This window comes from Aethalodelphis obliquidens, unplaced genomic scaffold (assembly GCF_003676395.1).
Source record: "Aethalodelphis obliquidens isolate GAN/ISIS:26980383/991018 unplaced genomic scaffold, ASM367639v1 scaffold25, whole genome shotgun sequence".
Taxonomy (NCBI): domain Eukaryota; kingdom Metazoa; phylum Chordata; class Mammalia; order Artiodactyla; family Delphinidae; genus Aethalodelphis; species Aethalodelphis obliquidens.
The window spans coordinates 12,708,805-12,736,698 of NW_020837969.1; the positions used below are offsets into that span (position 1 = coordinate 12,708,805).

At 47.9% G+C, this 27,894-nt stretch overlaps 1 protein-coding gene across 2 annotated transcripts in view; it reads right to left on the minus strand.

Moving 5' to 3' along the window:
* Positions 1 to 846: 846 nt before the first annotated feature.
* Positions 847 to 27,894, minus strand: part of IRF2 (interferon regulatory factor 2) — an 84,816-nt gene continuing 57,768 nt past the window's right edge. For both annotated transcript variants that reach the window (XM_027122607.1, XM_027122606.1), the window contains 4 exons: positions 22,787 to 22,904; positions 11,492 to 11,656; positions 3,610 to 3,656; positions 847 to 2,316 (listed from right to left, as the gene is read on the minus strand). In XM_027122607.1, coding sequence (XP_026978408.1) covers positions 2,008 to 2,316; positions 3,610 to 3,656; positions 11,492 to 11,656; positions 22,787 to 22,904 — 639 coding nt within the window. In that variant the 3' untranslated portion in view covers positions 847 to 2,007. The remainder of the gene's footprint in view (positions 2,317 to 3,609; positions 3,657 to 11,491; positions 11,657 to 22,786; positions 22,905 to 27,894) is intronic.

Below are 27,894 nucleotides of genomic sequence, written 5' to 3' on the forward strand. Positions count from 1 at the left end.
TAGTAAAATGCTTCAGTTAATTTTTGTTCAGGGCTGGATAATTTTATGGCCGCTAATTATATCTGCAGCCACCCACAGAGAGAGGCATTAAAATTAGCCCTTTGTCCTTTCACTGAAGGAACCTTTTCAAATATTAACCTAGCAATCTCCTCCATAAGCCCCCAGAGGTAGTAGGGGGGCAGCTAAGTCTTCATAGGCTGATTTTTTGGACATCGTGGAAGCATGAGGGGTGAGCGCCGCGGCCTTCTTTCCCAAGGTCAGAGACTGGGTGGTGGGGGGAGTCTGGGGTGTGGAATTCCCATTTGTCACTAGGAAAGACATGCCTTAAGTTCTGAGGGCAGGGCCCAGGTCTCAGAAAGAAGACTGACTTTGACGAGGAACCCAACAAATGTTTCCTGTTCTCAAAAACATTTTATCTGTGAGCCCGGTATGTGACATAAACACAGAATTTTAGTCCTATGTTTAAGAACAAGAAAAACACAGATGTGGGTGGAATTTGCTGACTGTAGAGAGTAGTGGAAAGGGGAAAAAACACTCCTCCAGAGTCACACCAGCCTTGGATTATGACTACCTATGTGACCTTGAGTAAAGGCATTTTCCTTTTAGTCTCCATCTCCTCCCTGTGAAACAGAGATAAATCTCTATCCTGTGCACAACCTGGATGAGTGAACAAGTGGAATCATCATGTAAGACACGCAGCACAACGTCCAGCTCCGGGCAAGCGCCTAACAGAGGAAGCCATCTCACAACAGAAACCTCCAGGGTCGAAAGGGGGAAAGTTCTGGTCCACCAGTCCAATCCCATGACTGTGCTCTAAGGGACACACACACAAAGCCAGGCGTGATGCCCATTAAAAATTTAACTATATATCATATTCATTTATTATCAATCCACAGGATAATTTGATTGCTACATGAGCTCATAAAAGCTTTTTCACCTTTACAAAATTAAAAAAAAAAAATGTGCCACAAGGATGTAATAACAACTGCCGATAAACAAGAAAAGGAATCTTAAAATTATAAATTTGCTGTAGAAAAGATAAAAAACAATTATATTTTCTTTAGAATTTTACCTTGAATAAAATATTCCCCGGTATAAAAAATAAAAAAGCTTGCTCTGGTTAGAATTAGAGTATTTTTCTCTTCAAATCTGGGAATTTGCATAATCTCTCCATGATAGTTTTCCTTTGTACCGCGTGGCATTCAAGCATAGCAGATTAGAAAGATTTTCTTTTTTTCTTTTCTTTTTTTTTTGTTTTGTTTTTTAAAGCAGTCTTTTAAAATGGGACATCTGTGGAGAAGTTCATTTTCTTCTCCTCCTCAGGGATGTGGAACACAGCCTTTGAGGGCAGGAAAAGGAGGAAAGAAAATGAAGGGGATAGGAGGGCCGGGGAGGGGAGGGAGGGGAGGGGGTGGGATGAAGGGGAGGCAAACGAGGGGAGGGGCTGGGAGGGGAGGGGCTGCAAAGCAAGAGGAGGAGATGGGAAGGGGGAAGGGAGGGGAGGAGGGAAGAGGGGTGCTGACTGTGCTATGAAACAGAGCAGGGTCACGAGAAGGTCTATCTGTAAGTGCTTTAAGATAAGGTGCAGAAGCAGACTGCAACGTCGCTAGTACTGCCCTATGTACATATTCACAAGAATAAAAAATTCCAGCTAGTTCACATTTTCTCCTCCATTCAGAGGCATCCGTTCCACCATGCTGGCCTTGACCGCAGGCAATGCAGCACCTCACTGCCCGTGTGGGTGTTGGTCCTATGACGTCCTTGAACTTGAGGGAGCAGCCCTGGGAGATCCAGCAGGCTCTAGAGATATGCGTCTACCAAGGGGCTGGAGTCCTGAGTTAAAAAGAAGCTCCAGTACTGGAGTTGGACACAGCAATCAAAGTTCTATTGTCAAGGCTTTTTCCCTTAAGATTCGTCTAAAATAGGTGTCAGAAAGAAAAATATAATACAAACAAACAATAAAACAAAGCCAAGAAATCCCAACAACCACCAGGGGAAGTGGAAGGCTTAACAGCTCTTGACGCGGGCCTGGGTGATGTCGGAGGTCTTCTTGATGACGCTGGCCCGGGTCTCCCGGTCTGGCCGGCTGCTGCTGGGCGCTGGGGTCACGGAGGGGGCGAGGGGGAGGTCTGGGAACGGGGGCCAGGAGCTGTTGTAAGGCACGGGACAGCTCTCCTCTTTGATGGTGACCTGGAGGTCGGGCTTGTTGGAAGTGACGAAGGTCGCCATGCTGGGTAGCAGGTACGTGCTTCGTGTCCCCATGTTGCTGAGGTACTGTTTGCCTTCAATGTTCCTCTTCCGCCAGTGTGGTCGGCCCTTTCAAAGAAAATAATCATGATATACATTTCCTTTGCCTTCTCTTGAATGGCTTTTTAAACAATGTGCCACCCTTCCCATGTGTTGGTGTCTGAGTTTCTTAAGAGGCATGGAATAAACGAGAACCTTAGCGACTCCACACCCCTGAACTGAAATCCATTCCCAGCCATGCATGCCCCAAGCACAGTTTCTCTTCCCTTTTTAATCCATGCCCATTGGCTACCTCCCAGAAATCTAGCCAAGGCTGTTCTATGAAGGCAGGAAAACAAGGCAGCAGCTTGGTTTCTGGTTCCCCTCTACTCCGGCTGCCCGGCCTCATGGTTAGGTAGCTTTGGGCCAGGATGGCTGATGTGTCACGGCGACTAAGTCCTCACAGATGGCCCGATCTGATCTTTGAGTCAAGCTGCATTTTCAGAGTGCCGGAAGCGACGAACCCAATAAAAGACAGGGAACGCCCCTGGACTGCTTTCAAACGGGTACAGCTTAGCGCTCCAGAGTGCATGCACATAGCTGGCTTCAAGGGTGGCGTCATTCAGAGAAGGAGCTGGAATTCTGACCTTGAAGAAACAGGTTCCGAACGTATGTGCGCATCTCCACCCACTGTCTTTCAGAATTCCTGGACTATACTTTAAAGTATTTAGTACATTGGGAAATTACTAATTCAGACCATCAGTAGTCAGTCTCTGTCTGTCTGTCTGTCTCTCACTCACTAACTAACTCACTCAAACACAGACACAAAGCAGGCTTCGCAGGAATGCTTCCCCTCACAGTTCCAGCCATTTCCTGCCATTGTCTGAGCCTAGCCAAGAGGAGAGAGGTCAGAAGCAAAGCCACTTGGAATCTGGACTGAACACTTACCTGGCCCGTGGGCAGGGATCACAGGGTGGGCTGGGGGGAGGGGACACTCCCGGTATCTGGGGAGCTACTTTTGCTTAGCACTTTCCGACACTGACTTCTCATCATTGCCTTGGGCCACTTGGACCTTCTATTTCTGCTTGTGAATTAGGATGTTTACGGTGTAAGCATATCAGCGTTTCTTGGCCTTTTCCTGCCGTCATAGCCTCCTTTCTCACAGTAACATCTTATCCCCTTCCCTCCCATTTACTTCCCAAAGCTTCATTTTGTAAGTCAAAAGCACTGTAAATTTTATGTGATGTATATTTTACCACCATCACCAAAAAAACAAAAAAATCCAAAAGTGAAACTCATGCTCAAAAGAAAAGAAACTTCACCAGCAGCGGGGAAACCAACGTGCCAGTTGGGAAGGCTTTGCGCCGGCGCCACCAGGCTTACCTCCGAGCTCTCTTCATCACTGGGCACACTGTCCGTAGTTTCGCTTTCTGTTCACAAAGAGAAAAACACAGGCCCATCATTCCTGCCACTCAAACTGTTTCGAGGCCCAGGCAGTGTTTAAAACAATACATCAGCACGTCTTTCTTCAAAAGAGAAATGCATCACTAAACTCATAACCTCCGTCCCCTTGTGTCAGGTCAGACGCGTGTGCCTGGGAGATGCTAGGGAGGAATTTAGAGATGAAGGGTGGCTCGTTTTCCCAGGGCCAGGCTATGCTTATTCATGGCCTCTCTTCCCAGGATGGGGTGCTGGGCCCCCGGGCTGCCCATCCGCGTTCTGCCCGCCCTGCCCCCCGGCCCTCTGCTGGCTCCACGTCAGGCCCTTTCCTCACAGCTGCTCCATCACAAGCCGCTCACTGGTCTGTTCCCATTCATGGCATTTGGTTCATTTAAGTCCCAGCCCAGCCTCCCCAGATGAGCCCCATTCTCCTCAGATCCCTCCTTTCCCTCACGGCCCTTCAGTACTTATATCCTGGGTTAATAAAGTGGCACCTTCCCCCTGGGTTACTGTGGGTGCACAGATTCTAGGGTGGCTCAGCTGCTGAGTGTTTACCCTCTTGTGGGGTTCCCTGCTCTGGAGGGCAGGCGGGGCCTGTGACTTGCTTTGAACCAACAGAACACAGTGGAGGCGATGGGATGCACGTGATGACGTTATGTAACCCTGCAACCTGTCTAATGAGGAGACCATCTCCCTTGCTGGCTTTGAGGAAGCCAGCAGCCATGGCGGGGAGGCTCACATGACAGACAACTAAGGACCGCTTCCAGCCAACAGCCAGCAAGAAACTGAGGCCCTCAGTTTGACAACCTGCCAGGAACTACATTCTGCCCCAAACCCTGTGAGCCTGGGAGCAGATCCTCCCCGATCCCATCCTCAAATGAGACAGCAGCCCTGGACCAGACCTCAGCTGCTGGTCTGTGCAGAGAGTGCCCTGAGCAGAGGACCCAGCCAAGCCATGTCTGCTCCCCCGACCCTCAGAAACTGTGGGATAATAAATGTGTGTTGTTTTAAGGCACTAAGTTCGTGGTTATAGGGTCACGCAGCAATAGATAACTAACTCACTTACCATCCTGATTCATCCTGCCACCTGTGAGACACAAAGCAAGTTACTTAACTTCACTGAGGCACACTTTCCCCATCTGTAAAATGGGAGTATAAACACCGTCGAAAGAGGATTACGTGATGAGTAAGGGAAAGGCCTAGTACGGGGCCTGGAACACAGCCCACACCCAGTAAATGTTGGTGCGCCTTTGTCCTGAGCCTCATTCAACAGGGGATCTGCACCCCATGCTAGGGTGACAGGGTCACACGCAATAGCTAGCGATTACACATCACCTGTACATAGAATACAAGATTCTTTTAAGTAAAAAAAATTTTTGATTTTTTTTTTAAAGCAAACTAATTTTTTTTTTAAGTAGAAAAATGTTAATTGTTTTAAGTACAGAATTGATGGTGTGCAGTTTTTCAGGGTTCACAGCATTGAGAAAATGAAACACAGTGGGTAGAACTTCCAAAATACACGGACCCTTAGAGAGCCCTGAGTCTGGGTCATTCCCTTCGCAGACATGGCCTGAAGGGAAGCTGTATTAGTGAACGTTTTTGGGGCCCGTGGGCCGGTGCTCTGCACGCAGGTCTTGTTCAGTCTCTAAGTCAGGGAGCAGGTCCTGTCACCCCTTGATTGTGCAGAAGGCCTTATGTGTTCTTGTGCCTTCTACCCCTTCCATCCCAAACCTACAGAGGGACTGGCCTTCAGCCTCACGTCTTGCTGGCGGTACAGCTGTGACCAGGTGGCTCCCAGCCCAGATAGAGTCCTTCTGACGACCCGGGGCACCAGGCCCAGACCAGGCCCTCCATGAATTAAAGGCTAAGGAACAAACGGACAAACTGGGGCACAGATTCCTTCCTCGAACAAAGAAACTGAAAGTTCCTACATGGGGCCCACGCTGGGGTCTCCATGCATGTTTCTCGGCCACTGTTCTCCAGTGACTTCACCTGGGCACAAGCGATCGCCGAAAAACCTAACCCCCAGCAACTAGAAGACGGGCCCGTCCACTCCTCAGACTGAGCCGACTTCCCTAAGCATCCCCAGCAGGGGCAGCAGAAGCCCGGAGAAGGCCCAACCCTAGTTGTCAGGGCAAACTGGCAAGGCCGGGCACAAGAGAGGTTTCCACACAAAAGCAAATTATACACAAGAGCAAGGGAAAAGGCCCCTCCACTCAACCTTCAGGCTAGCCCAGGACCCTGAGGAGGCAGCAATCAGCACTGCCACTCCCAAGAAAAATGCGGAACAGAGATGTTGAGAAACCAGCCAAAGTTGTCCTGGACTGAGTCAGCACAGAGGAGGGAAAACAAAGCAAGCTTCTGATTCCAGGGCCCCGGGCGCTGAAGCTCTCCTGCTGCTCCAGCCTCTGGTGAAACTTCAAGATCCCCTTTCCATTTTTATGGTTAGCTTTCTTAGAGCTCCGGAGCCAAGGTTTCTCTTCCCTTCCTGTAGGTCTAGGCCCCCTCACGCCTAATCATCCTCCATAAACACCATCATCTTCTGTTCCTCTCCCCTTCACATAAAAACAAGATGCCACCAGGCTTGCTCTGGGCGCTGGAAATAGGCAAAAACGGGCAGGTTAGACCAAGGTTCTGGGATTCCACAGCCCGATTCACAGTTGTGGGAAGGGTGGGAAGGCAGACCCTGGGGAAGACTCCTTGGTAAGGCCTGGCACGAACCATGAACAGAATCAGAATGTTAATCGCCTGTAAGCACCCAGTTTTCAACTTCAGGGAGATAGTCGGAGACAAGACAAGTTCACATGCTCTGAACTTCTGTTTCCAGCTGACACAAACGGTGGCTGAAGAGCACCGTTTCTAAAGGAAGATCAACTGCCTCTGAAGTAGTTTTGAAAACTCTCCATATAAGCAAACTGGGAGTTCTCATTTTCATCGTTTAAAAGAATGGCCTTGAGGGGCTTCCCTGGTGGCGCAGTGGTCGAGAGTCCGCCTGCCGATGCAGGGGACGCGGGTCCGTGCCCCGGTCCGGGAGGATCCCACGTGCCGCGGAGCGGCTGGGCCCGTGAGTCATGGCCGCTGAGCCTGCGCGTCCGGAGCCTGTGCTCCGCAACGGGAGAGGCCACAGCAGTGAGAGGCCCGCGTACCGCAAAAAAAAAAAACAAAAAAAACAAAAAAAAACAAAAAAAACAAAAAGAATGGCCTTGAGCGCCTTGAGCCTAGGAGCAGGAAATGCTTGAAGCTCTAGCCTGAGGACCCCAAACCCTTCTCTCTAGAATAACAGTGGTGCTCGCGGCCACCCCTGGGTCACTGGCTCAGGGTGCTCTGTTGGGGACACTCATGCCCATTTTCCTCTGTTTTCTTGGTTTTACTCCATCATTGCCATTTTCAAGATCAGTTCTTATAGAACAAATGAATTCATGGCAGCTCCTGCTTCCAGATCAATGTTACCACCGACACAGCAACATCAGTTGTTTCATTTTTCCTTCTGATTACTTTGGACTTGGTTTCGTATTTGCTTTGAGTAGAATGGAATTTAAAAAAAAATTTTGGAGTTGCTTCCCGAGCACGGTCTGAGTAAGTTGCAAGTGTTTACAGAGTAATAACAGGTACCTAAGCAGTTTGTTTCATCTTTCTGGTCTCCCTTTCCCAAAAAGCGACTGGGGTGAGAGGGAAGGAAGAGGTTTGGATTAGATGACCCCAAAGATGCTTCTTCCAGAGTTACAGTTTTACAATGATGCTAGTCTCAGGCTCACACTCCACTTAGCCCAGTTTTTTATCGTCAGACCATCTCAGGAACATGATGGGGAGGGAAATGTCTTCTGTCACAGCCTTTTTGCACTACGACATCTTGGTACATTTTCTGGAAGGCTCTTGTTCAACAAGTTTTATTAATAAGATTGACAAGGATTCCTTTCCCTCAATCATTTCCTTAATTACTTTCCCTAGAAGGCTCAATGAAGAGGTTCAAATCAGAGTCCTCTGACAGCACTTCTATCTTTGCCGCATCCAACAAAATGCAAGCCTGCTACGGTTTCCAGAAGGACCCAAAGTTTTTCCCACTGGTCACTGGTCAGGAGGAAATCTCCCTTCTCTCAGTTATCACCAATCAATCCTTCGTCTTATACTTTCTTCTCCATACTCTCGTCCAGCCTTCCCCAAAATACTACTGTGGCTTTCTTTCACTAAACCACCCACAACCTAATAAAATCCTGGTGCCACACAGCAGGCAAGAGGCCACTTTGCGGTAGATCTTTAAAAATAAAAATGACTCGTCTCTAGAGTTTCCCAAGGTTGGGCTTTGGGACATCCCTCCCCAGGACATAGTTTTATGAATCCAACTAGAATTTCACGTTGTCTTAAAACAATCCAATGCAAGTACGTGCACTCAAAGGAACTGTCCCTTTTCTTGCTTCACCGTAATATTTAGACCATGGAGAAGACAGACTTGCAAAAATGAATGTGGTTTTTGTAATACTACTGGGGTTATATTTCAATGATCAGTAGGGGGGGAAAATAGCCAACAACCGCTTCCAAATACCGGTTTCTAAGTGAATGAAGTGGTTTGAGGAGGCTGCAATTCAGTTCAGTAGTCCACACAAAGGGACCCTGTCATGAGAAACAGGCAAACAGCCTATTCTCGTGGGGAACGTAAAGTCAGAAAGTGAATACCACCAAAGAGTTGCCTTTCCTAGTAGCAAGCTATGGGATCCCTGACTGAAAGATTTTAGCTACCCATGGTCAGTAACAGAGAAGTTTCTTATGTGTCATAGGCTCTAGAAAAGTAGCAGCGATGACTTGTCTTGACTCTATCCAGGAAGCTTCCCTCCACAGGGTTCTAGAAAATTCAGACAGTGAAAACAATCGAAAGAACTAAAGGCCAGGCTGAGACACCAGGCTCCAACCAAACCCGCACTGCCCGCCAGCCTGGCACCAAAATCCTTCTTTTCGAATCTTGCAAATGTCCTGAAAAGGGTAATGAGATTTTCATTTCTCTCTGCATGAATCAGCTGTTCTTGGGACTCTTCTGCTAAAGCAAAATGCCAGTGCTGGCAGAACAGCAAGAAGACGCCTTTCCAGAATCCCCAAGAAGACTTCAGAAAAGTCTAACTCAATAGATAAATAGAAAAGTCTATTTTAAAGCTCCAAGCCCTTAAAAAAAAAAAAAAAAAAACACTTGGGGTGTAATAATGCCTGCAGCAGCATGATATAGAGGAAAGTCACACATTTCCAGCCCTCGTCAGTGAAATGTAAGCACAGTGGCTTAGTGTTTCAAGTTTCAGTTATCTCAACTGTAAAATTAGGGCATAAACATTCTGCTCTGCCTCCTTTGGCTGGTCCTTGAGATTCTGGGAGGTGGACTGTTCTGAATGGCAGAGCCCCACACGGTCCTGCAGGGCAGCAGTGCAGTCAAGGGGCTAAGAGCAGGCCTTTGGCATCAGCCACGTATGGGTCTGACTGTGCTACGGGTTGTCCGTTTCTGGACATGCTGCTTCACCCCACTGACCTCAGATACCTAACATTTTTTTTTAATAAATTTATTTATTTATTCATTTATTTAATTTTTGGCTGCACTGGGTCTTTGCTGCTGCACGCGGGCTTTCTCTAGTTGCAGTGAGCGGGGCCTACTCTTTGTTGTGGGGCACAGGCTTCTCATTGCGGTGGCTTCTCTTGTTGCAGAGCGCAGGCTCTAGGCACGCAAGCTTCAGTAGTTGTGGCACACAGGCTTCAGTAGTTGTGGCTCGTGGGCTCTAGAGCGCAGGCTCAGTAGTTGTGGCGCACAGGCTTAGTTGCTCCGCGGCATGTGGGATCTTCCTGGACCAGGGCTCGAACCCGTGTCCCCTGCTTGGGCAGGTGGATTCTTAACCACTGCACCACCAGGGAAGCCCGATACCTAACTTTTTTTTTTTTTTTTTCTTTATTGCGGTACGCGGGCCTCTCACTGTTGTGGCCTCTCCTGTTGTGGAGCACAGGCTACGGACGCGCAGGCTCAGCGGCCATGGCTCACGGGCCCAGCCGCTCCACAGCATGTGGGATCTTCTCAGACCGGGGCATGAACCCGTGTCCCCTGCATCGGCAGGCAGACTCTCAACCACTGCACCACCAGGGAAGCCCCCAATACCTAACTTTTAAAGAGAGAATAATGACAGTACCCAGGCTGACAGGGTTATTCTCATGATAATTAAATAAGCCAATCGATTTCAAGCACTTAGCACAGTACCCTGGGTACAACAAGCACGCAACAAATAGTAATTATTACGAGGACTGGCAGATATGCAAGAGGGACTGGCACACGCAGGAGTTCAAAATATGTTTCATGAATAAATAACTGATGACAAGCTTATCCTGTCTGACAAGATTATAGGCTTCTTGTAGCCAAGGTTCGTTCTCACTTTCCTTTTACGTTCCCAGCACAAAAGAAAGTCAGGACCTTGAGGACATCCTGCGAAGTGAAATATGCCCGTCACAAACGAACTAATGTTGTAGGATTCCGCGTATACGAGGTACCTAGAGTAGCCAAATTCAGAGAGACAGAAAGTAAAAGGGGGCTGGCCAAGGGGCTGGGGGAGGGGGAGGGAGAGTTATTGTATAATGGGCACAGAGCTTCAGTTGTGTGAGATGAGAAAGTTCTGAAGACGGAGGGTGGTGCTAGTTGCACAATGATGTAGGTCACTTAATGCTGCTGCGATGTGCACCGAAAAATGGCTAAAAGTGGTAAATGTTATGCTGTGGGTATTTTACCACAGTGGAAAAAAATAAGTTAAAATGAAAGAAAGTTGGGGTTCAGGAAATATGAGGTTAATTTAGGGGCGGATAATTCACAAACAACTTGTCCTTTGAATCAACCTAATTCTAACACGGACTCTGTGCCGCTCACTGGGGTGGCGTCCTGACTGAAGGACACGCTATTTGGCAACACATAAAGGACACTGGGAAGAATTCCTGAACTATTTATTAGAGCGACTCTGGTTACCCATGATAGGGCCTCTGCTTTTTATTTGTAATATCTGCAAGCAATAACCCTGCCTCAGAACTTATATGTCAGAATTGTAACTGAGTCACCAAAAGTTAAGTGGAGACCATGAGAAGGAGTGCATAAGGTGATGCAATGTTGGTGGGAAAAGGAGCCGCCACTATATCCCGTAAGGATGGAAGAACCCACTGAACCCGGTGCTAATTCTGTGACTGTCGGGGCCAATTCCTGCCATTCTGTGGCCATTCCCTGGGGAATCTGCAGTGGGCTCAGTCCCTGGCCCAGCTAGAAGCTGTATGAAATTGAAAAAGAAGAGGAAAATACGTGGAAGTGACAAGTAAACTTGCTGAACGACAGAATGGAACTTGGGGTCTGAAGGTTTAGTTTGAGTCCCGACGCAAACACCTACTGGCCGTGTGGCCTGGAGGAATCCCTTCTATTCCAACACAGGAACCGGAAGAGGTGATCCCTAAGGTCCTATCCAGCTGGGTCAAACTCAGATTCCATTAAAAACATCCTTCCGAATTTCTGATAACTTGCGCAAATAAAATAGACTCAGATGAACTACTTCCCCAGAGAAATCTTCTTATTCGTTAGTCATGCGTGAACATGTTACGGGTGATCAAGTGAAATGCTGTGACTGGGTCTTCGAATTGAGAACAAAAATATCCTAGAAGATGTTGGTTGAGGACGTTAAAGCAAGACTAGTTCCAGACAGAATAATCCTTAGGAAACAGGAGAGGTTCTCTGCTATGTTGGTGAATCAGTGAGTGACCCTAGACTAAAGGACCGCCCTCCCTGGTTCCTTGCTCAGTTCCAGAGTTTCCGACCCCCGCCCCGCCCCCGCCTTACCTGCGTAGGAAGACACGGGGGAGATCTGCAGGGGGTAGAGCTCGCTCATGCTGACCGCCTGTTCATCACTCTCAGTGGTCACTTCCACAACTTGGCAGATGTCTGGTGGATTAGTGACAATCTCTTGATCCTCAATGTTGCTGTCCAGATGTGACTGTCCTACGACTTCAAAGAAAAGACAGCCATCATGCACCAACATCACCTGCCTTCACAATCCTAGCACACACTCTCGAGAAAGGAAACCTCCCCCCAGAGAGGCCAAGAGTCAGATTCCTGGTCACCAAATGTCATCTGCCATGAAACAAGAACAAGCCTTAGCTTTGGGTTAATGTCCCTGGAGAAGCAACTTGCCAATAACCTGGCTCGCCAGGGCTGTTTCCAGTGTGCCTGCCAATGGGCCTTACGCGTGGCAACATCCCAAACTCAACCCGGCCACAGCCAAGGCTGCAGGATGAGAGCTGCATCCAGACCTAGCCCCAGGGCCAGAGAGATAAACAGTGCTTTGAACCTGACCCATTTCTGTTCTCTGCTCTCGCTCTAAAGGAAGCTGCTGTGCTAGTTTCTGGGTCCTGGGGTCCAGAGAGACATCATCAAACCTTAATAATGAGGGAAGAGGCTTCCCTGGTGGCGCAGTGGTTGAGAGTCCGCCTGCCAATGTAGGGGACACGGGTCCGTGCCCCGGTCCGGGAGGATCCCACGTGCCGCGAAGCAGCTGGGCCCGTGAGCCATGGCCGCTGAGCCTGCGCGTCCGGAGCCTGTGCTCCGCAACGGGAGAGGCCACAGCAGTGAGAGGCCCGCGTACAGAAAAAAAAAAAAAAAAAAAAAAAAAAAAAAAGAGGGAGGACCACCAAAATCCACCCTATTGTGTCATTTCTAGCTGTGGGACGCTCCGTTCATACTCCCAGCCTGCCTCCTCCTCTGCAGACAATGGATGTCATATCAAAACAATGGAAAAGAATGCTTTCCCAATTTTCTAACACACCTTCGGAGCATCAACTCCTCAAAACACTGATAATATGAATTCTGACCACCCTGCCTCTGAAATCCTGACTCAACTGTTTTTTAATTAAACTTTTCAGTCTGAGATCACGTGCAGTTGTAAGAAATAATACACAGATCCCACGTGCCCTTTACCCATGTGCAAAACTATCATACAGTATCAGGATATTGACATTTGACAATCGATGCATCTTGTTCAGGTTTCCTCCATTTCACTTGTACCCCTTCGTGTGTGTGTACCTAGTTCTGTGCAATTTCATCACATACGTGGTTTCACGTACCCACCTCCACAGTCAAAACACCAAACAGTCTCATCATCACAAGCATCTTCTGTAACTGTATCCACCTTCCTTCAGCCTCCTCCCCTTGTCTCTAACCCCTGACAACCACTCATCTGTTTCCCATTTCTATAATTTTTGTCATTTCAAGGATGCTTCACAAATGGACTCACACAGTAACCTTTTGAGATGGGCTGTTTTCACTCAGCAGAATTCCCTGGAGATTCATCCAAGTTTTTGGGTGTATCAGTAGGAACTGTAGGTTCCTTCAATTGGAGGAACCCAACTCAATTCACCCACTGAAGGAATTGTAGGTTCCTGTCCATTCTTCGGCTATCACGAATAAGGCTGCTATGAACATTCATGCACAGGTTTTATCTGAACATAAGTTTCCATTTCTCTGGGACAAATGCCCAAGTGTACAATTGCTGGAACACATGGTAATTATATGTTTAGTTTTACAAGAAACTGCTAAACTAGTGTCCAGAGTGGCTATACCATATTACATTCCTACTGGCAATGTATGGACAAGCTAATTTATGCACATTTTAGCCAGCTTTTGGTGTTGTCACTACTTTTTTTTTTTTTTTTTTGCTGTACGCGGGCCTCTCACCGTTGTGGCCTCTCCCGTTGCGGAGCACAGGCTCTGGACGCGTAGGCTCAGTGGCCATAGGTCACGGGCCCAGCCGCTCCGCGGCATGCGGGATCCTCCCGGACCGGGGCACGAACCCGCGTCCCCTGCATCGGCAAGCGGACTCCCAACCACTGCGCCACCAGGGAAGCCCTGTCACTACTTTTTGACTTTAGTCATTCTGATAGATGTGTGGTAATACCTCATCGTGGTTTTAATTTGAATGCCCCTAATGCCCTGTCTTACTTTCAAACAGAGCTGACCTTATACTTCTGTTGACAATTGATTGGATGGAATATCCCTGAAAACTGGCACCCATAAACAAATGGGACCAATAATGTTTTTCCCAAGGGCCTCTCTCAAAGCACTTTGCCCTCATAATCAATGTTTTACTCATGCCTGTATAAGTTATTTTAACATTTCAACACATGGGAATGACAGGGAAAGCATCATTATCCTGTTATAAATGAAGAGTGTCAGGCACAGAGAAGTACAGTAGCTCGTCCAAAGTCACACAGCGTGGATTATGGGCTGTGCTCTACGTCCCGGGCCACCTGTAAAATGTTCAGATTAGGCGGGAAGGTGGCCACATTCCAGTCTCCTTGAGAAGTTAGCATCATGGGCCAGTTCCTGTTTTCACTGCTCAAAGTATAATATTTTGATTACTCAAGTATTTCTGTTTATACGTGGGTTTCTGTTTTAACTGCTTGAAGGGGGGTGATGAAGTGACTAGCAGTAAGGTAGGGAGAACATTACCTGATTTCTACTCAGGTAAGGTTTTAGAAGGCAGTGAGAATTCATGGATTTTCTAGCAAAGAAAAAAAAAGCACCGAAGAGGCTGGGAAAGGAGATTTGGGGATGTGATAAAAGACTCCAAAAAGCCACAGCATACAGAATGGAAGGGAAACTGGATGCCGTGTGGGTTTTCCTGGAGGGGATAAAATTAAAGAAAAGGAAGGCAGGCTAAATATGGCAGGCAGACTCCCAAATTCTTATTTTATCCTTTGGACTATACTACTTGAGCCTGAGAGCATCAATTATGCAGCTCACCAGACACAGACTGAGCGCTGACACTGACCTCTCTCAAGTTTCTTCTGCCTCCTCTCCCAAGTAAAATAAGACGGCAGGAAAACAAGATGGGTCCTGTCCTTTCCCAAATTGGTGGGTGGAGATAGAAACCAAACAGGACGTGTGTGTGTGTGTGTGTGTGTGTGTGTGTGTGTGTGTGTGTGTGATGAGGGGGTGGATAAAACTGATACCTTACATACTAAGAAAATTAAGATCTTATATAGATTTGATTTAAATCAAGGCCCCTTTAACTTCCAATCCTCCAAAATTCATTTCTCCCTTGCACTGTCATTCCTGGGAGTATAAACTATGGCAGCCATTCAAGCATCTTCCTAATTATGTCCCTTTGTTCTGACCAGGAATTCTCTCCCTCAGTGTTTTCCCCCATAAGTCCCAACTCAGCCATTCAACTAACAGAGATTTCCTGAGCATCCTCTTTGTACAAGGCACTGTTGTCAGGTAGGAAGGGTAGAGGAAGTGTAATCTAGTCCAGGATCTGGCTTGTAAGAAGTCCAGTAGGGCTGGAGGCCAGCACACAATGATCTAGAGAATAAACTGAGGACAGTAGTGAAAAGGAAAAGCAGGGAGGGTGGAGGGCCCGTGATGAAAGTTCAGGAAGTGGGATATTTTTTTTCCAGTTACAGGAAATCAAAGGCTTCGGTGAGGCGGCAGCGCGGTGGGTGGAAGGGGAGAGTGACTGGCAGGCAGGAGTCAGATGCCTCTGCTTTCGGGGGGCCTTTTCCTGACCCCCCAGAACAGACTGCCCTCTCTTTCCTGCGGGCCCCTCGCTTGCTGTCCCCATGGCTTGGCCAAAACGACAGCATGACGCGACCTTGTGCCGTGCCTTCGCTTTCGGCCTCGCGTGCCCAGTTAATGCAGCGGCCCTTTATTTAACCCTTTATTCGTACGTGTTGTCTCCCAGCCACACTGTGGCTCCCAAGAGTTGAGACCCTGCGTTAGAACTTTTTGTCTCAAGTCACAGCACACATTCACGGCTTGTACCGGAGAGCAGCTCAGTGAAGCTTTGCTGAGGAAAGAGATGAATAAACAGAGCAGGGCTCCCAGACTGCAGCCAGAGGCCTGCAGGAGTTCAGGACCGCTAGTGAATACCAAATGGAACGATGGACGTTTTCTAGAAAATTTCCAGACTCCTGGCAAGCGGGCTTTTTAAAACCTAGGTGAAGGGATAAAGACATAGTAGGCCATAGCTGCCAGCGGCTGGAAGGAGGGAGAGGAAACATTTACGGGTGAGGAAAATGTCCTATGTCTTAAATGTAGTGGTAGTCACACCACTGAGGATGTCTGTCAAAAATCATAGACCTGTACACCTAAAGGGGGTTAGTTTTACGGTATTTCACTTAACATACATGCCTTAAGACAAAAAGTAGATGAGCATCTCTATTCAAATTTTAAGTGTATCCCAAATGCTGGTGATCAGGATAGAAAAATAAGTTTTTTTCTGGGCTACATCTGGATACCCAGTTAATATTACACGATCTCTAGGGCCAGACATTGCCCTAGGAGTATGTGGCTTTGTGCCTGGGACAGGGACGACCGCTGCTCTCCATCTGAACACGACTGAGGGCACTTTAGAAACTTCTGAACTCGTAAGTCGCAAGTCCAAGAGAGAAGCTGGGAAATCCCAGCATGTGAGATGCTCTCTGGAAGGGCTTTACGCACCAGCCCTAATCCATCTCTCTCTCTTTATCCATCTATGGAGATAGATGAGAGCTGATTTCCCCTGAACCACCAAACTTCGCCCTAAGGGACAACACAGACAGTGCCACTGACTCCTAACAAATGGAAAGTCACAAGAATAGCAAGCTTAGCAAACTGCTACAGCACATAAGGTCAGAAGTGGGAGCCCTCTAGGTGCTAGAGTCTCATGACTGATAACCCATAATAACAAAACCTAGCATTTCGTGGGCCCTGAACTTTGTCTTTCCCACCTTGACCTATCACCTGCCAGACCTCACAATTCCACGGGGAAGACACAGTTATTACTCCATTTTAGACAGGAGGAAAAGCATCGTGGAGAGTTAAATAACTAACGAAGAGTTCAATGACTAATTCAAGGTCAGACAGCCGGAAGGTGGCAGCCTCAGGAGGCAAATTCAGCTTTCCCCTCTCAACAGCACCGTCTCCCTGAAAGAAAGAGTTAAGGAAGTTCAAACTGAGTTTCCCTGGGCTTTCTAAGCCCCTCTTAGGATAAAACCTTTCAAATCTCACCTTAATAAGACTCTGGGCTCATAACCAATAGTGAAATTGCTTTTCAACAGTTCTATATTGGGTGCCAAGGAAATTCCTGAACGGTTAGGGAACTAGAAATCCACTAAGCTTCTCCAGATTATGAAGGTCAGCGCATCAGGAAGAGTCCCCCGCAGGCATGTAATTTTATCTGGACCTCGGTGCTGAGACTTACAACAATATTATTCATGGCTGGTTACTGATGAACCGGTTTGATTCCTTAAAAGGTCATTCTTACCTTATTAACAATTGTTGACAACGCGGGGCTCCACCTGCGAAAGTACTGGCCCCCAAGCCTCAGAAAAAGCTCTTAAAAGTAGACTATTAGGAACCGGAAAGTTCTGTGAAGGTGGGTTGGTCCTATCACTTTGCAGCTGAAACCCAGGGAGGTTGGGTAAATTGCCAAGGTCACTCAGGCAGCTGCAGGGTCAAGATAAAAGCCTATAAAAGCCGGCCATCTGCATGCTGCCACGGAGAGAAATTTCTTCTCGCCCTGATCTGAAACTTCGAGAATTTAAACTGTGAATACCAGCCCGATGACGCAGCACAGATGGAGGCAATGTCTCTTAATCAAATGTATTTTAATATGATTTGATAATACCACAATCATAGTATTAATTTTACCACCTTCTAACCACACAGTGAGTTTTCTGTTACACCCATTTGGTCCTCACAACACTCCTGTGAGGTAGGTGGGATCAGTTTTTATCATTTCCACTGTATTTAATTTTTTTTAAAAGATTTTGTTTTGATGTGGACCATTTGCAAAGTCTTTAATGAATTTGGGACCACACTGCTTCTGCTCTACGCCTTGGTCCCTTGGCCGCGAGGCACGCGGGATCCTAGCTCCCTGACCAGGGACTGAAACTGCATCCCCTGCATTGGAAGGCGAAGTCTCAACCACTGGACCGCCAGGGAAGTCCCCTCGTTTCCACTTTAGATAACGAGGAAATTGAGTCTCAGAGAGGTGAGGGAGTTTGCCTAGGATCATGTGATAAATAAAACCCTGCAGAACTAGGTCTAGAACCCCAGTCTTTTAACTTCTAATCTGGTGCTCTGTTTTCTTTTTTAAAATAAACTCTGGCCATGATTCGCTTTAGGCATCCAAGGGCGACGGTGGGAGACACAAGTCTCTACGGGGTTAGTACTTTCAGAGAAGGGGCCAGCCTGCCTCAACAGTGACAGGTCGACGTGGGTGCAGGGTGTGGTACACACACTGCACTTCCACGAGTAAACATCATCACATGCTGCTCTGCTATAAAGGGGGGCAAATAATATGTTCTAGTAAAAACTCAGTTGAGTTCATCACCGTGTCTCAAGGGTCAATGGTCCGGCAGCAGATACCTGCCTAAGACCTCACGGGTTGGCAGCATACCCCTCCCGACGGACCCGCCGAACGCCCCTTCCTTACTCTGCTGGGTTGACAGAGCTATAGCGTCCACCCCACAGTAACAAAACCCACAACCCAAACCTCTCTTTCTCGCTGGAGAGGCACATGGAAGTCCAACTGTTCAGAGTAATTCGACTTCAAAAACAGGTATAAAAGAAGTGGACAGGGGCCAGGTCACCAGGACACTGGGGACATGCGGGTCTTTGTCCTGGGGGTTGGGGGCAAAGGTGACATGGTAAGACTGGCATTTTTTAACAAATGACTGTGTCTGGAGAAGGGGCAGCATGGAAGCAGAGCTGAGGCAAGCACGAAGGTGACTGGGAGTCGCATCTGAAATAGAAAGAAGGGGACGGATTTGAGGAATAGGACGGGGGAAGACAGGATTCGATAGTTAATTATAAATAAGGTGGAGATGTCAAGGCAGAAAAATATATACAGCCTCGTAAAAAGTTGGCAGCTTTCTCGGGTAAATAAAAACCCCTTAAAGGTTGAAAGAACCTCCATGTCCACTGCCCAGGGTTGCCGGTGCATGTGGTGACCGAGGGCACATCCCATGCAGCCTCACCTCTGTGACCTTGGCTTCTCCAAGGTCCAGTTCACCTAAGAAAAACAAGATGTATTATTGGTTGTGTCTGGGTTTACTGTGAGATCTGGGTTCACACCTCACATGGACTCTCCTATTGCTAAGGGTTTTCTAGGGGTCCTGAGAAAACTGGATGCCTTGTCGCTGGACCCCGCTCCTGAGGGATGAACCAGCATGGAAAGCCTTCACTCGCTCCTTCTCAAGAGGGGTGCCTTCCATCTAAACAACCACCCCAAATCTACTTTTTATCTTGTAGATGGAATTTTTCATATCTTAAGCACCAGAGAAAATGGCAAAAAACAAAAGCAAACACACAAAACAGGGAACAAAGGATCTGGAAAAGTTGAAGACAGTTCTACAGCCTGGCATCACCTTTGGCCATCCTCAAGTCACTATGAATTCTGGTACCAGAGGCTGCCAGGCTTGAGTTATGACCGTGAGGCCCCGGGGGTGCCCTAAGTTTGGTCTCTTAGTTGTGAATCTGTTTTCCTCCTTTTTTTTTTTTTTAACTTTTTTGTTGTTGTTCTGCTCCTGTCGATATTCAAGTTTCTAAGCTTGGCTGAAAAACAGCTACTCAAGGTTTACTTTAGATAAAGTTGGTCAAATTTGGAAGTAACTACCAGAAAAAGGTACATCCTAGAAGGTGCATTTTGGGCCACCAAAATCGACAGAATTCAAATTACATTATTTCCTAATTGTCTCTGTCTAGTCCCCTAAGGCCAGCTTGATTTACTTCAGGGTCATGAATAGCCTCCCTCATTTCACAGCAATCTTTGCTTTCTTGAAGGGTGGGGTTACCTTTTATCAAGAAACACAACGGGGTTATGAAGCCCCGCCTAGGCCAGGGAGAAAGAATGTCCGCACCTGCTAACTTCTCACACTGGCCTGGAGGTGATTTCAATACTGCTCAGCAGAGGCCCTGCTGACCTGGGCAAGAGGCCAGCAGGGTATTATCAGAACAATCCAACATGTTGCTGGCTTCTTCCGCTTCCTAAAAACAGAAGTTGCCGCACACACAAAATAACTCAATGTGAAAGAAAAGTAAAAATAAAAATGAGTCTTTTTCTCCCTCCCCTTAAAGGGATAGCAGGGAAGATCTTTGGAGGTGCTGACCTGTGCATTTAAACAGGAGGGAGAGATGAAACGTGAAAAGACCTGGTTTAAGCAGAGAGATGCTGCCCTCCTGCTTGGAGCGCACAGCCTGCTAAATCTGGACGTACATTCAGCTGTTCTGGACAAGAAGGCAAGACCAGGACACTGCCCATTGACCATGGGCGTGTGCACACTCGTGCGTGCGTGTGTGTGTGTGTGTGTGTGTGTGTTTTCCTGCCGTGATTTGCCGCAGAAATAAAAGTAAAACACAGCAGCAATCCAGCAGGAGTTCATCTGTCAGGGTAACAGGACATTTCGTGCTTTACACCCTTACTGGATTCACTTACCAAACAGCACCCCTCCTCCAGAATAAAAGTGTACTGGGTGGCTGGCCTCCAAGGGATTAAGATATTGATTTTCAATCTATTTCCCTAGTGACAGAGCCTACTGACAACGAGAAAAATGCTCTCATAGTAAGGACTCGTTTCAGCTCCCATTTTTAATCTTATAATCATGGGCTTATAAGAGTAGAATGAAAACATCTTGAGGTTTTCATCTTGGTGCCTGGATACAAAACTGGCCGGAACTCTGGGTTTAGAGACAAATGAATGGAAAGCAAGAAATGGTTTCGTTTTTAAATAAAGCATTTTTTAAAAAAGTAAAGAGAGCCCGAAAGAGAATCTCTCAAATGCCACAGTGGCCTTGGAATCAGAACCCCTGTGCTTCTCATCTCGGTCCACACATCGCAGAGGCTGGGATGGCTAATGACTGGTCACTTGGGAGAGTGGAGACAAAGCTCTGCGAAGGGTTTAAAATCCGAGCGAGTGCTACTGTTAGCAATAATCACAAATGACCCACTCCTTTAAAATACGTGCACGGATCCACTTCCTCTATCATTACATACCTTCACAAGGGTCACTGACTAATGAGAAAGAGACATTCAAACTCATTTTACTGCCATCCATTACGATTTTATTGTCAGGAAGAGAATCATTTAATCCAGTAGGTGATTCTCTAACCAAACCTGGCCTTTGTCTTTGCCCCAGGATAATGACTCATTAAATTAGTACCAACACCATGTAGCCCCAATCATACCATAAGGGCAATGAACAATCGACCTGGCAGAGAATTTACCTACTGAAGGCTCAACCAAAATGTTAAAAAAAAAAGTAAAGAAAACTGGTCCAATTCTGGCTTTTGTTTGGCATTTTATCTGAGGCTGAGTTCACCTCCTCAGTGAAGGGGAGCTCCAAGAGCCAACCAGCTGCCTCGAAATAAGCTGAATCTTAAGAAAGCGTGCCTGGGAGATCGGCAACTATCTTCCTTTTTAAAAAGGGCTCAGTGGGCAGAGGCTTTCTGAGGACAGCCTGCTGAGAAAGGGATGATAAAAGCCCAGGTGCTGGGGAAGCAGCTCTCAGCCGTGGAAAAAAGGGCCCAGGAGGGAGGAGAGCTGGGCTTCCGGTCAGGCAAGTGGCCTCACTCCAGAGGGGAAGTGAGAAAGATACTCTCGGAGAGTCCCCTCGGCTGAAAATGACTGTAGGGCCATCTGTCTCTATGCAAAAGCGCCCCATTCAGACGTGAGCCCTGTGAGGAAGCCATGGCCATCCTGACATGAGATACAGCACGTGCTGAGTCTCAACCCAGGCTTCATTCTTTCTTCACGCTGCTGGAGACCTCAACGTGCAAGGGAGACCCTGCACATGTGATTCTACTTCCAAACTCCAAAGCCCAGGGGAAGGAGAGAAGGCTGCGGCCTCCTGTCCCTACTCAGCTGAGAACCCACAAATGAAGGTCCTCGGATATGAGGCCTGCTCTTGAAACAGGATTTTTCCTGTTCTTACCAGCATCAGAAGCCCTAATTGTTTACAAAATGGAACAAAAGGTAATGAACCAAAAGGTATTGAGGGCAAAGAAACCGAGGTTCTGGATTCCAGGGCTGGGGTCAGAATACAAGGTCAAGCCTGGGCCTCTTCCACGCTTGCAAAGAGTCCCTACCCTCCGTGCTTGGCAGCATCCCAGCGGGACTTTATTGAGATATAATTCACACTTGTCACCCACCTGCCTAAAAGCCTCCAGGGGTGGTGTTTCCATGGTGTGTGTATGGAAAACATTTGGGCACTTTACTATCTGCTATACTTCAATTTTTTAAAACTTAAAAAAAAAAAAGAAAACAAAAAAACCCACACCCTCCAGCAGTCTGGGGATAAAACCCAACCTCCTTCCCAGGATCTTCGAAGGTCCCCATAAGCCCGCCCCGCCTCCCTTCTGAGGGACCTCACACGCCCTCCCCACGAGCACCGGCCTTCCCTCTAGTCCCTTAAGCGTGTTCCTGCATCGGGACCCACACTGCAGGTCCTCAGCCACTGGTGTCATCTCATCTCTCCACTCTTCTCCTCTGGCACATTTATCACACACGGTAACGCTGTTGTTACGTGCAGTTTTTATTTGTTTATTATGTATCTTCTTCCATGAAACTAGGGATTGGGCCCGCCTTGCTCCCCAACCTGTTTCTGGCTCACAGCGCTACGTCTGGTATACAGAAGGCACTCAACACTCTTTGTGGGATCACAGGGTGCCCTCTGGCCATGTGCCTCTGTTTCCCCATCTGTGAGATGAGCACCACCTCTGTGGCAGGCCCATCATGGAGCAGATGCCGAGAGGACTCATAGGGACAGTCCCCCCCTCCTTGTTCCCAAGTTAAAGAAATAACACTTTTGTCCATGTGACCAATTATTGAAAGACTGAGAACCGCTAATCCTTAGCCGCTGGGGGGAGCATCCCCATCTCATCTGCCTATTTTTTTGAGGCGGATCTGCCTCAGTTCCTTTACCTGATCCTCAATGGCCTTTATTCTTCAGCCCTGAAATCTGGGGGCCTGAACTTGCATTTTGAGATGGTTCCAAGACCTCCTCCCGCTGACTATGTTATTTCAAATCACGTTTTACAAATTCTCGACCCCAGGGAGCTACTCGTGCGTATAAAAAAATGAGATGTCAAAACAGTTTACCTATGATGTTCACCGTACTATCCACTTCATTTTTTATAGCTGAAGTCAGGGCCGCATACTCAGGAGAAAGATCACTTACTCCATTACTAAGCCCCAAAGATGACTCAACTGGTTCTTGCTAGGAAGAAGAAAAGAAAAAAGAATTGAGAACACTTCCTTTTCCCTCCCTGTGCTTAGCTTAAATTCTACCCTCCGTCCACTTTCTTTAATGCCAAGGTCACGTTCGTCTCCCAAACGCATTCCCTACGTGTTTTAAATCAGCCTGGAGCTTAAGAAGCACATTTCTGCATAGAGTGTCTCGCCAAGGGTTCCCTTTCTTTCCTTTTCCTTGGAGGAGGGAGACGGTATCCGTGCACCTGGCTTGCCCTCCTGAAATGCTTATCCCTGCGCAAGGTAGCCCTGGGGTTAAGCGGAGCTGTGTTACTGCCTAGGTAAAGCACCTTGCTGCTGAGATCCCAACTCATCCTTCTCTGAGGGAGGGGGTGCGTGTAAGACTCAGCTCCTGGCTTTCTCTCTAAGGGAGGAATCTTGCCACCTCTTTCATAACTTCGGAGGAAAAGCTCTGCCTCAACTATCAGCCCAAGGACGAAATCCAGAGGACGTGGTAGATGAATTCTTCTTGGATAGGGTTTGCTCTGGATTCTGGCCACTTGAGCATCCTGCCCCAGGGTCGGGGGCAGGTGGCCGGTCACACGGGCCAGACTCACAGCCAAAGCCTCCGCCACCCCGTGGAGTCCAGTGAAACAGCCCACACCCATGGCTCTGCAGGCATGCCTTCCGAATGCCCATGCATCCCAAGAGGCTACACATTCATATTAATGAAACTAGGAGAGCAAACTCCTCTTCCTAAGCTTGGCTCTCAATTCTGCTTTATTCAAGTGCACCAGAGCCCTCCAACCTCTGAACGCGCCAACGGCTCTGGGAGAGCCAGCGCTGGAGTACAGACTGACTTTCAGCGTTTTGATGAGAGAGCTTCTCCTCAAGGGGAGGTTACACTGGCGTCTATGACAGCAACACAATCAGACAAAAAAAGCCACACGTGACAACTCCTGGGGAGACCAAACTGGAGAGGAGGGTGGAGGGGTGGCAAGAATAGAAGACAGGAGCAGAAGATCATGTGAGGTGGATATGACTGTGCTCTGAAAAATTTAGAGAGGATGCTGCAAGGCATGCAGGGTGTTCTTATCAATTTATGTGCTGCTTGGAACCAATGATGAACCCCCCCCAAATCTTAGGGAAGGAGGGGGAAATTACCCCCTCCCTCCCAATCCCATCTGGCAAATTCCCGCCATGATAACCACGGCTTCAAAGACATCACCTCACTGTACAGCTCAGTTCTCAAAAAAATAAACAAACAAAAATCACACACGGCAGGGTTGACCAGATGTACCAAAGGTTGAATCCAGGAAGAACCCAGGACAGCCCCACTGGGCAGAATGTTTATCCCTTTCTCCTGCAGCATCTCTCTGACAAATTCCGAAGAGTTTATCCTTTCTGGGAAGAAACTCCCTCACCTGTGACTTGAGTCACCACTTTTCTCTTTCTTTAGAGGCAAACTCCTGACAGTGCACCTGCCTTCCCAGCATCACCTCCTCACTGCACCACCATGAAGCCTGCAGTCTGGCTGCCACTCCACTTGTGGAATCAAGCTCCCAGCTCCTGGGGTCGGGGTGGTGAGACAGCCTGGCTTTGGAGTCACATGAGCCTGGGGTCCAAGTCTTCCTCTAGTTATAGAACTTTAGCCTCTTTAGTGATCTCTTAGGATGCTGCGGACAGCTGTAAACTGAGGACAGTAATAGGACCCACGTCCTAGGGATAATGGGAAGATTAAATGAGATAAATATGCACCTGGCACCTATTATTAAATAAGCACTCACTATTATCTAAGGTCACCAATAAAACGCTACTATCCCAAATCCAGTGACCTTTGCGCAAGTCTCTTTCCCTCAACCCCACACTCTGACATCCAACAGGAAGGCCTGTACTCTCCACCCTTGGTAACAAAATCTATCTGTTTATCCACCTTTCTGATGGCATCCTTCTCCCTGGCTTCCTCAATGGTCCCCTTCCCACCCCACCCCCCATCATGCCCCACGTGTCATCTTCTCTCCCTTCCACCTCTTCAATTCCCCAAAAGGAACTAAGAACGTTTTAAGGAATTATGGAAAGAACTGCTCGTTTTCGTGGGTTTCTTTCGTTGCCAAGTTATTATTCACTCATTCTGCTTCTAGGCTTCTTATAAAGGTAATGAGGCAGTCAGACTTGCGTATATTTAAAAACCTAAATTATTCTGATTTCTCAGTTGGAGACTTCAAAAGAGTTTCACATGATCTACAGTGTAATTAGTGGCAAGTGATACTTCTATCACACTACACTTGAGAAAACTATGACTCACAGATGAAATTAGTTTTCCAAGACCACACTGCTTTTACTCTGAGGAGATACAGGAACTGAACTCACATCTTTGGTCAGGCAACATGGTCCAATTCCAGTAGCTTCTGTCTTAATAAACCCTTGGATCCTGTACTAATGCCAATGGAGATTGAGACTGAACTATTTTCAACATTGTTCTACTCCCTAGATCCCCACCTTGCCTCTTGCACTCCTGTAACGAAACAGAATACTCTACCAATGGAGACTGAGCTGGACTACTCCGAACGTTGTTTTACCTCCTCCCATCCCCACTTCCAAAATAACCTGCCGATCTCCAAGTCTTCAGTGCAAACCTTCTCACTGGTTTTAGAAGGACAATATAGCAGATTGTACAGTGAAATGTAGCCAGCACCTCCCTGAAAGGGCTCCATCCAGGGTGCAGAAAAACAGGGATCTTCACTACACTCAGTTGAAATTTTTGAAATGACTAGAATAGGAAGATCGAAACCTAAACTATGTTTTTTTTTTTAAAAAGCAAGGAACACAAATTAAGAAAATGGGTGAACATTTCTCTACGGAACATGTACAGAGAGATCTTGCAGGTCACGAACGGCCTTTGCCCACAGCATCTTCTGCTTCTCTGTGATGCCCACTCCTGCCCTGTCCCCCACCTGGCTGTACCATGACCTGTCCTGGTGAATCCTGAACTAGCCTCCTCTTTCTGTTCCCTTTCTTACTTTAGCTGTAGGCTCTCCTGTAAATCACCTTGCCCCAAAGAAAACCAAAAAACAGATTGTACTTGGGTTCAGACCGCTCCATGATCTATTAACTCTGCCAAATATTTATGCCCAAGAACCTTTCTTCTCATTATAGAATCCAAGGTTTGTTCTACAGTTTAAGGGACTTTAGGCAAAAGCAAACCAGCACAAGAGAGCGTGCAGGGGCAGGGGCAGGGGCAGCCTTCCTTAGACCTCTAAAATAATATTCCTTTGGTTGGTCTCAAAGCCATGCTTGCTGGAGGGGCTTGGGGGTGGGCCGAATAGAGGACAACCAAGGCCACTCATTCTGTTGCCACAGCCCTTGTCTACATGTCCCCTCCTTTGAGGCCAAATATAATGGCTGTAAGACCATTTCCCATCCCCAACCTCCAGAAAGGCCCTAATTCATCTGTGCAAAGCCAGTCTCCTGAAAGCCAAATTTAAGGGCATCTCTAGGTCTCTCTACCAACAAAATCTCAGGCTGACAGCTGGGCTTCATGAAAGTCAAAGTTGGCCCGGGGAACTGCACACTCTATACCTCGGAGGCCCCGAGGCCACTAAGAACAGGAGTGCAGCTGAAACAGGCTGCGGCCTCCTGCCCAGCCCTAGGACACCTTCCTCCCGTGGAACTAGGCTGTCTTCATTCTCTTCCTCGCTGCTCCCACTGCAACTTCCCCTTAGACTTCTTTCTTTGGCTGGCTTTTCTCCTCGTCTTCTCCTTGGGTCTCCGTGTTCATTTCATGTAGCTTCCCTCTTGGGGAAGGCATCCGTTCCCACGGCCTCCAACATCGTTCTTGGGCAAATGACCACACACCTGGCGTCCAACACTCACCCGAGCTCGGTGCCTGTCAGATCCAACTGTCCACCTGGTGTCTGCTTTGGAGGGTCCTCTGCCCTTTCTAGCCCACCACGTCCACAGTTAAACTCACCCTCTTCTCCACAAAACATGCTCCGCTCCCAACATCCCCTCCAGGAAGCTTGAGAAGTCAGGGCCACCTCTTAGATCCACACCTGGCTTCCTCCTCCCACCTCTTCTTCCAGGGAAATGTCTCCTCTCCATTCCAACTGCCACCATCTTCACCTAAACTCTCTACTGCAGTCTCTGCCCCCATCTGCTGCTTCCCATCACGGTGAGAAAAACCTCCCTTAAATATCAGCCCCTCTGTGCTCCAGAGCCTTCCCAAGGAGTTCAGCTGTGCCTTGTCTCACAAAAGCATCCACGGAGGTTACTCTGCCAACCAGTTTGCAGACTGCGCTCTGAGCAGTCCTCCCAAGAGCTACCAGGAGGAAAGCGAGGCACCAGAGTGGGCAGGGCAGGCCCCCCACCTGCTCCCTCCAGGGCAGCTCTGATTTCATCTCTTGAAAGTTCAGGTGGGTTGCCGGCGTGAGGCTTAAAAAGTGAAGACCCCTCGCAACCCATGGAAAGATCACTCCAGTATCAGCCCTGACAGGTGGTCGGTCATGCAGCCTGTCTTTGGACAGTGACAGGGAGCATATTGTTACATATTCCAGCTCAAGTCACTGTGGGCGGTGAGAGCTCTATTAGAAAGTTCTGCTCAGCCAATACCTGCTTTTCTGTAACCTCCACCCAGAGGCCTGCACTCAGAACTAATACAGATCAGTCCTAGTCTTTACCAAGTGACATTAGAGACAGTCCCTGATCATGTTTTCCATCATCACACCGATGTTTTAATCTGGAAGCACTTCACAGCTTCGAAGCACGCATATGTCCTCTGCAAACAATCCTCTGAGGCAGGAAGTATTAATTCCGAATCCTCCCTACCTACATGCCTCTGTTTCCCCTTGTACCCTCACTCAGGCTCTGGCTCTAATGAAGCCGGTGTCCTGACTCATCCAGCGAAGACCAAACAGCAGCTCTGATCTCCAGGGCTTCACGTATGATCTGGTGCTGGGGAATGTCCACCAATATACTGGAGAGTCCCCCGAGGCCTGGATCAGAGCCCACAGCTTCCTAGA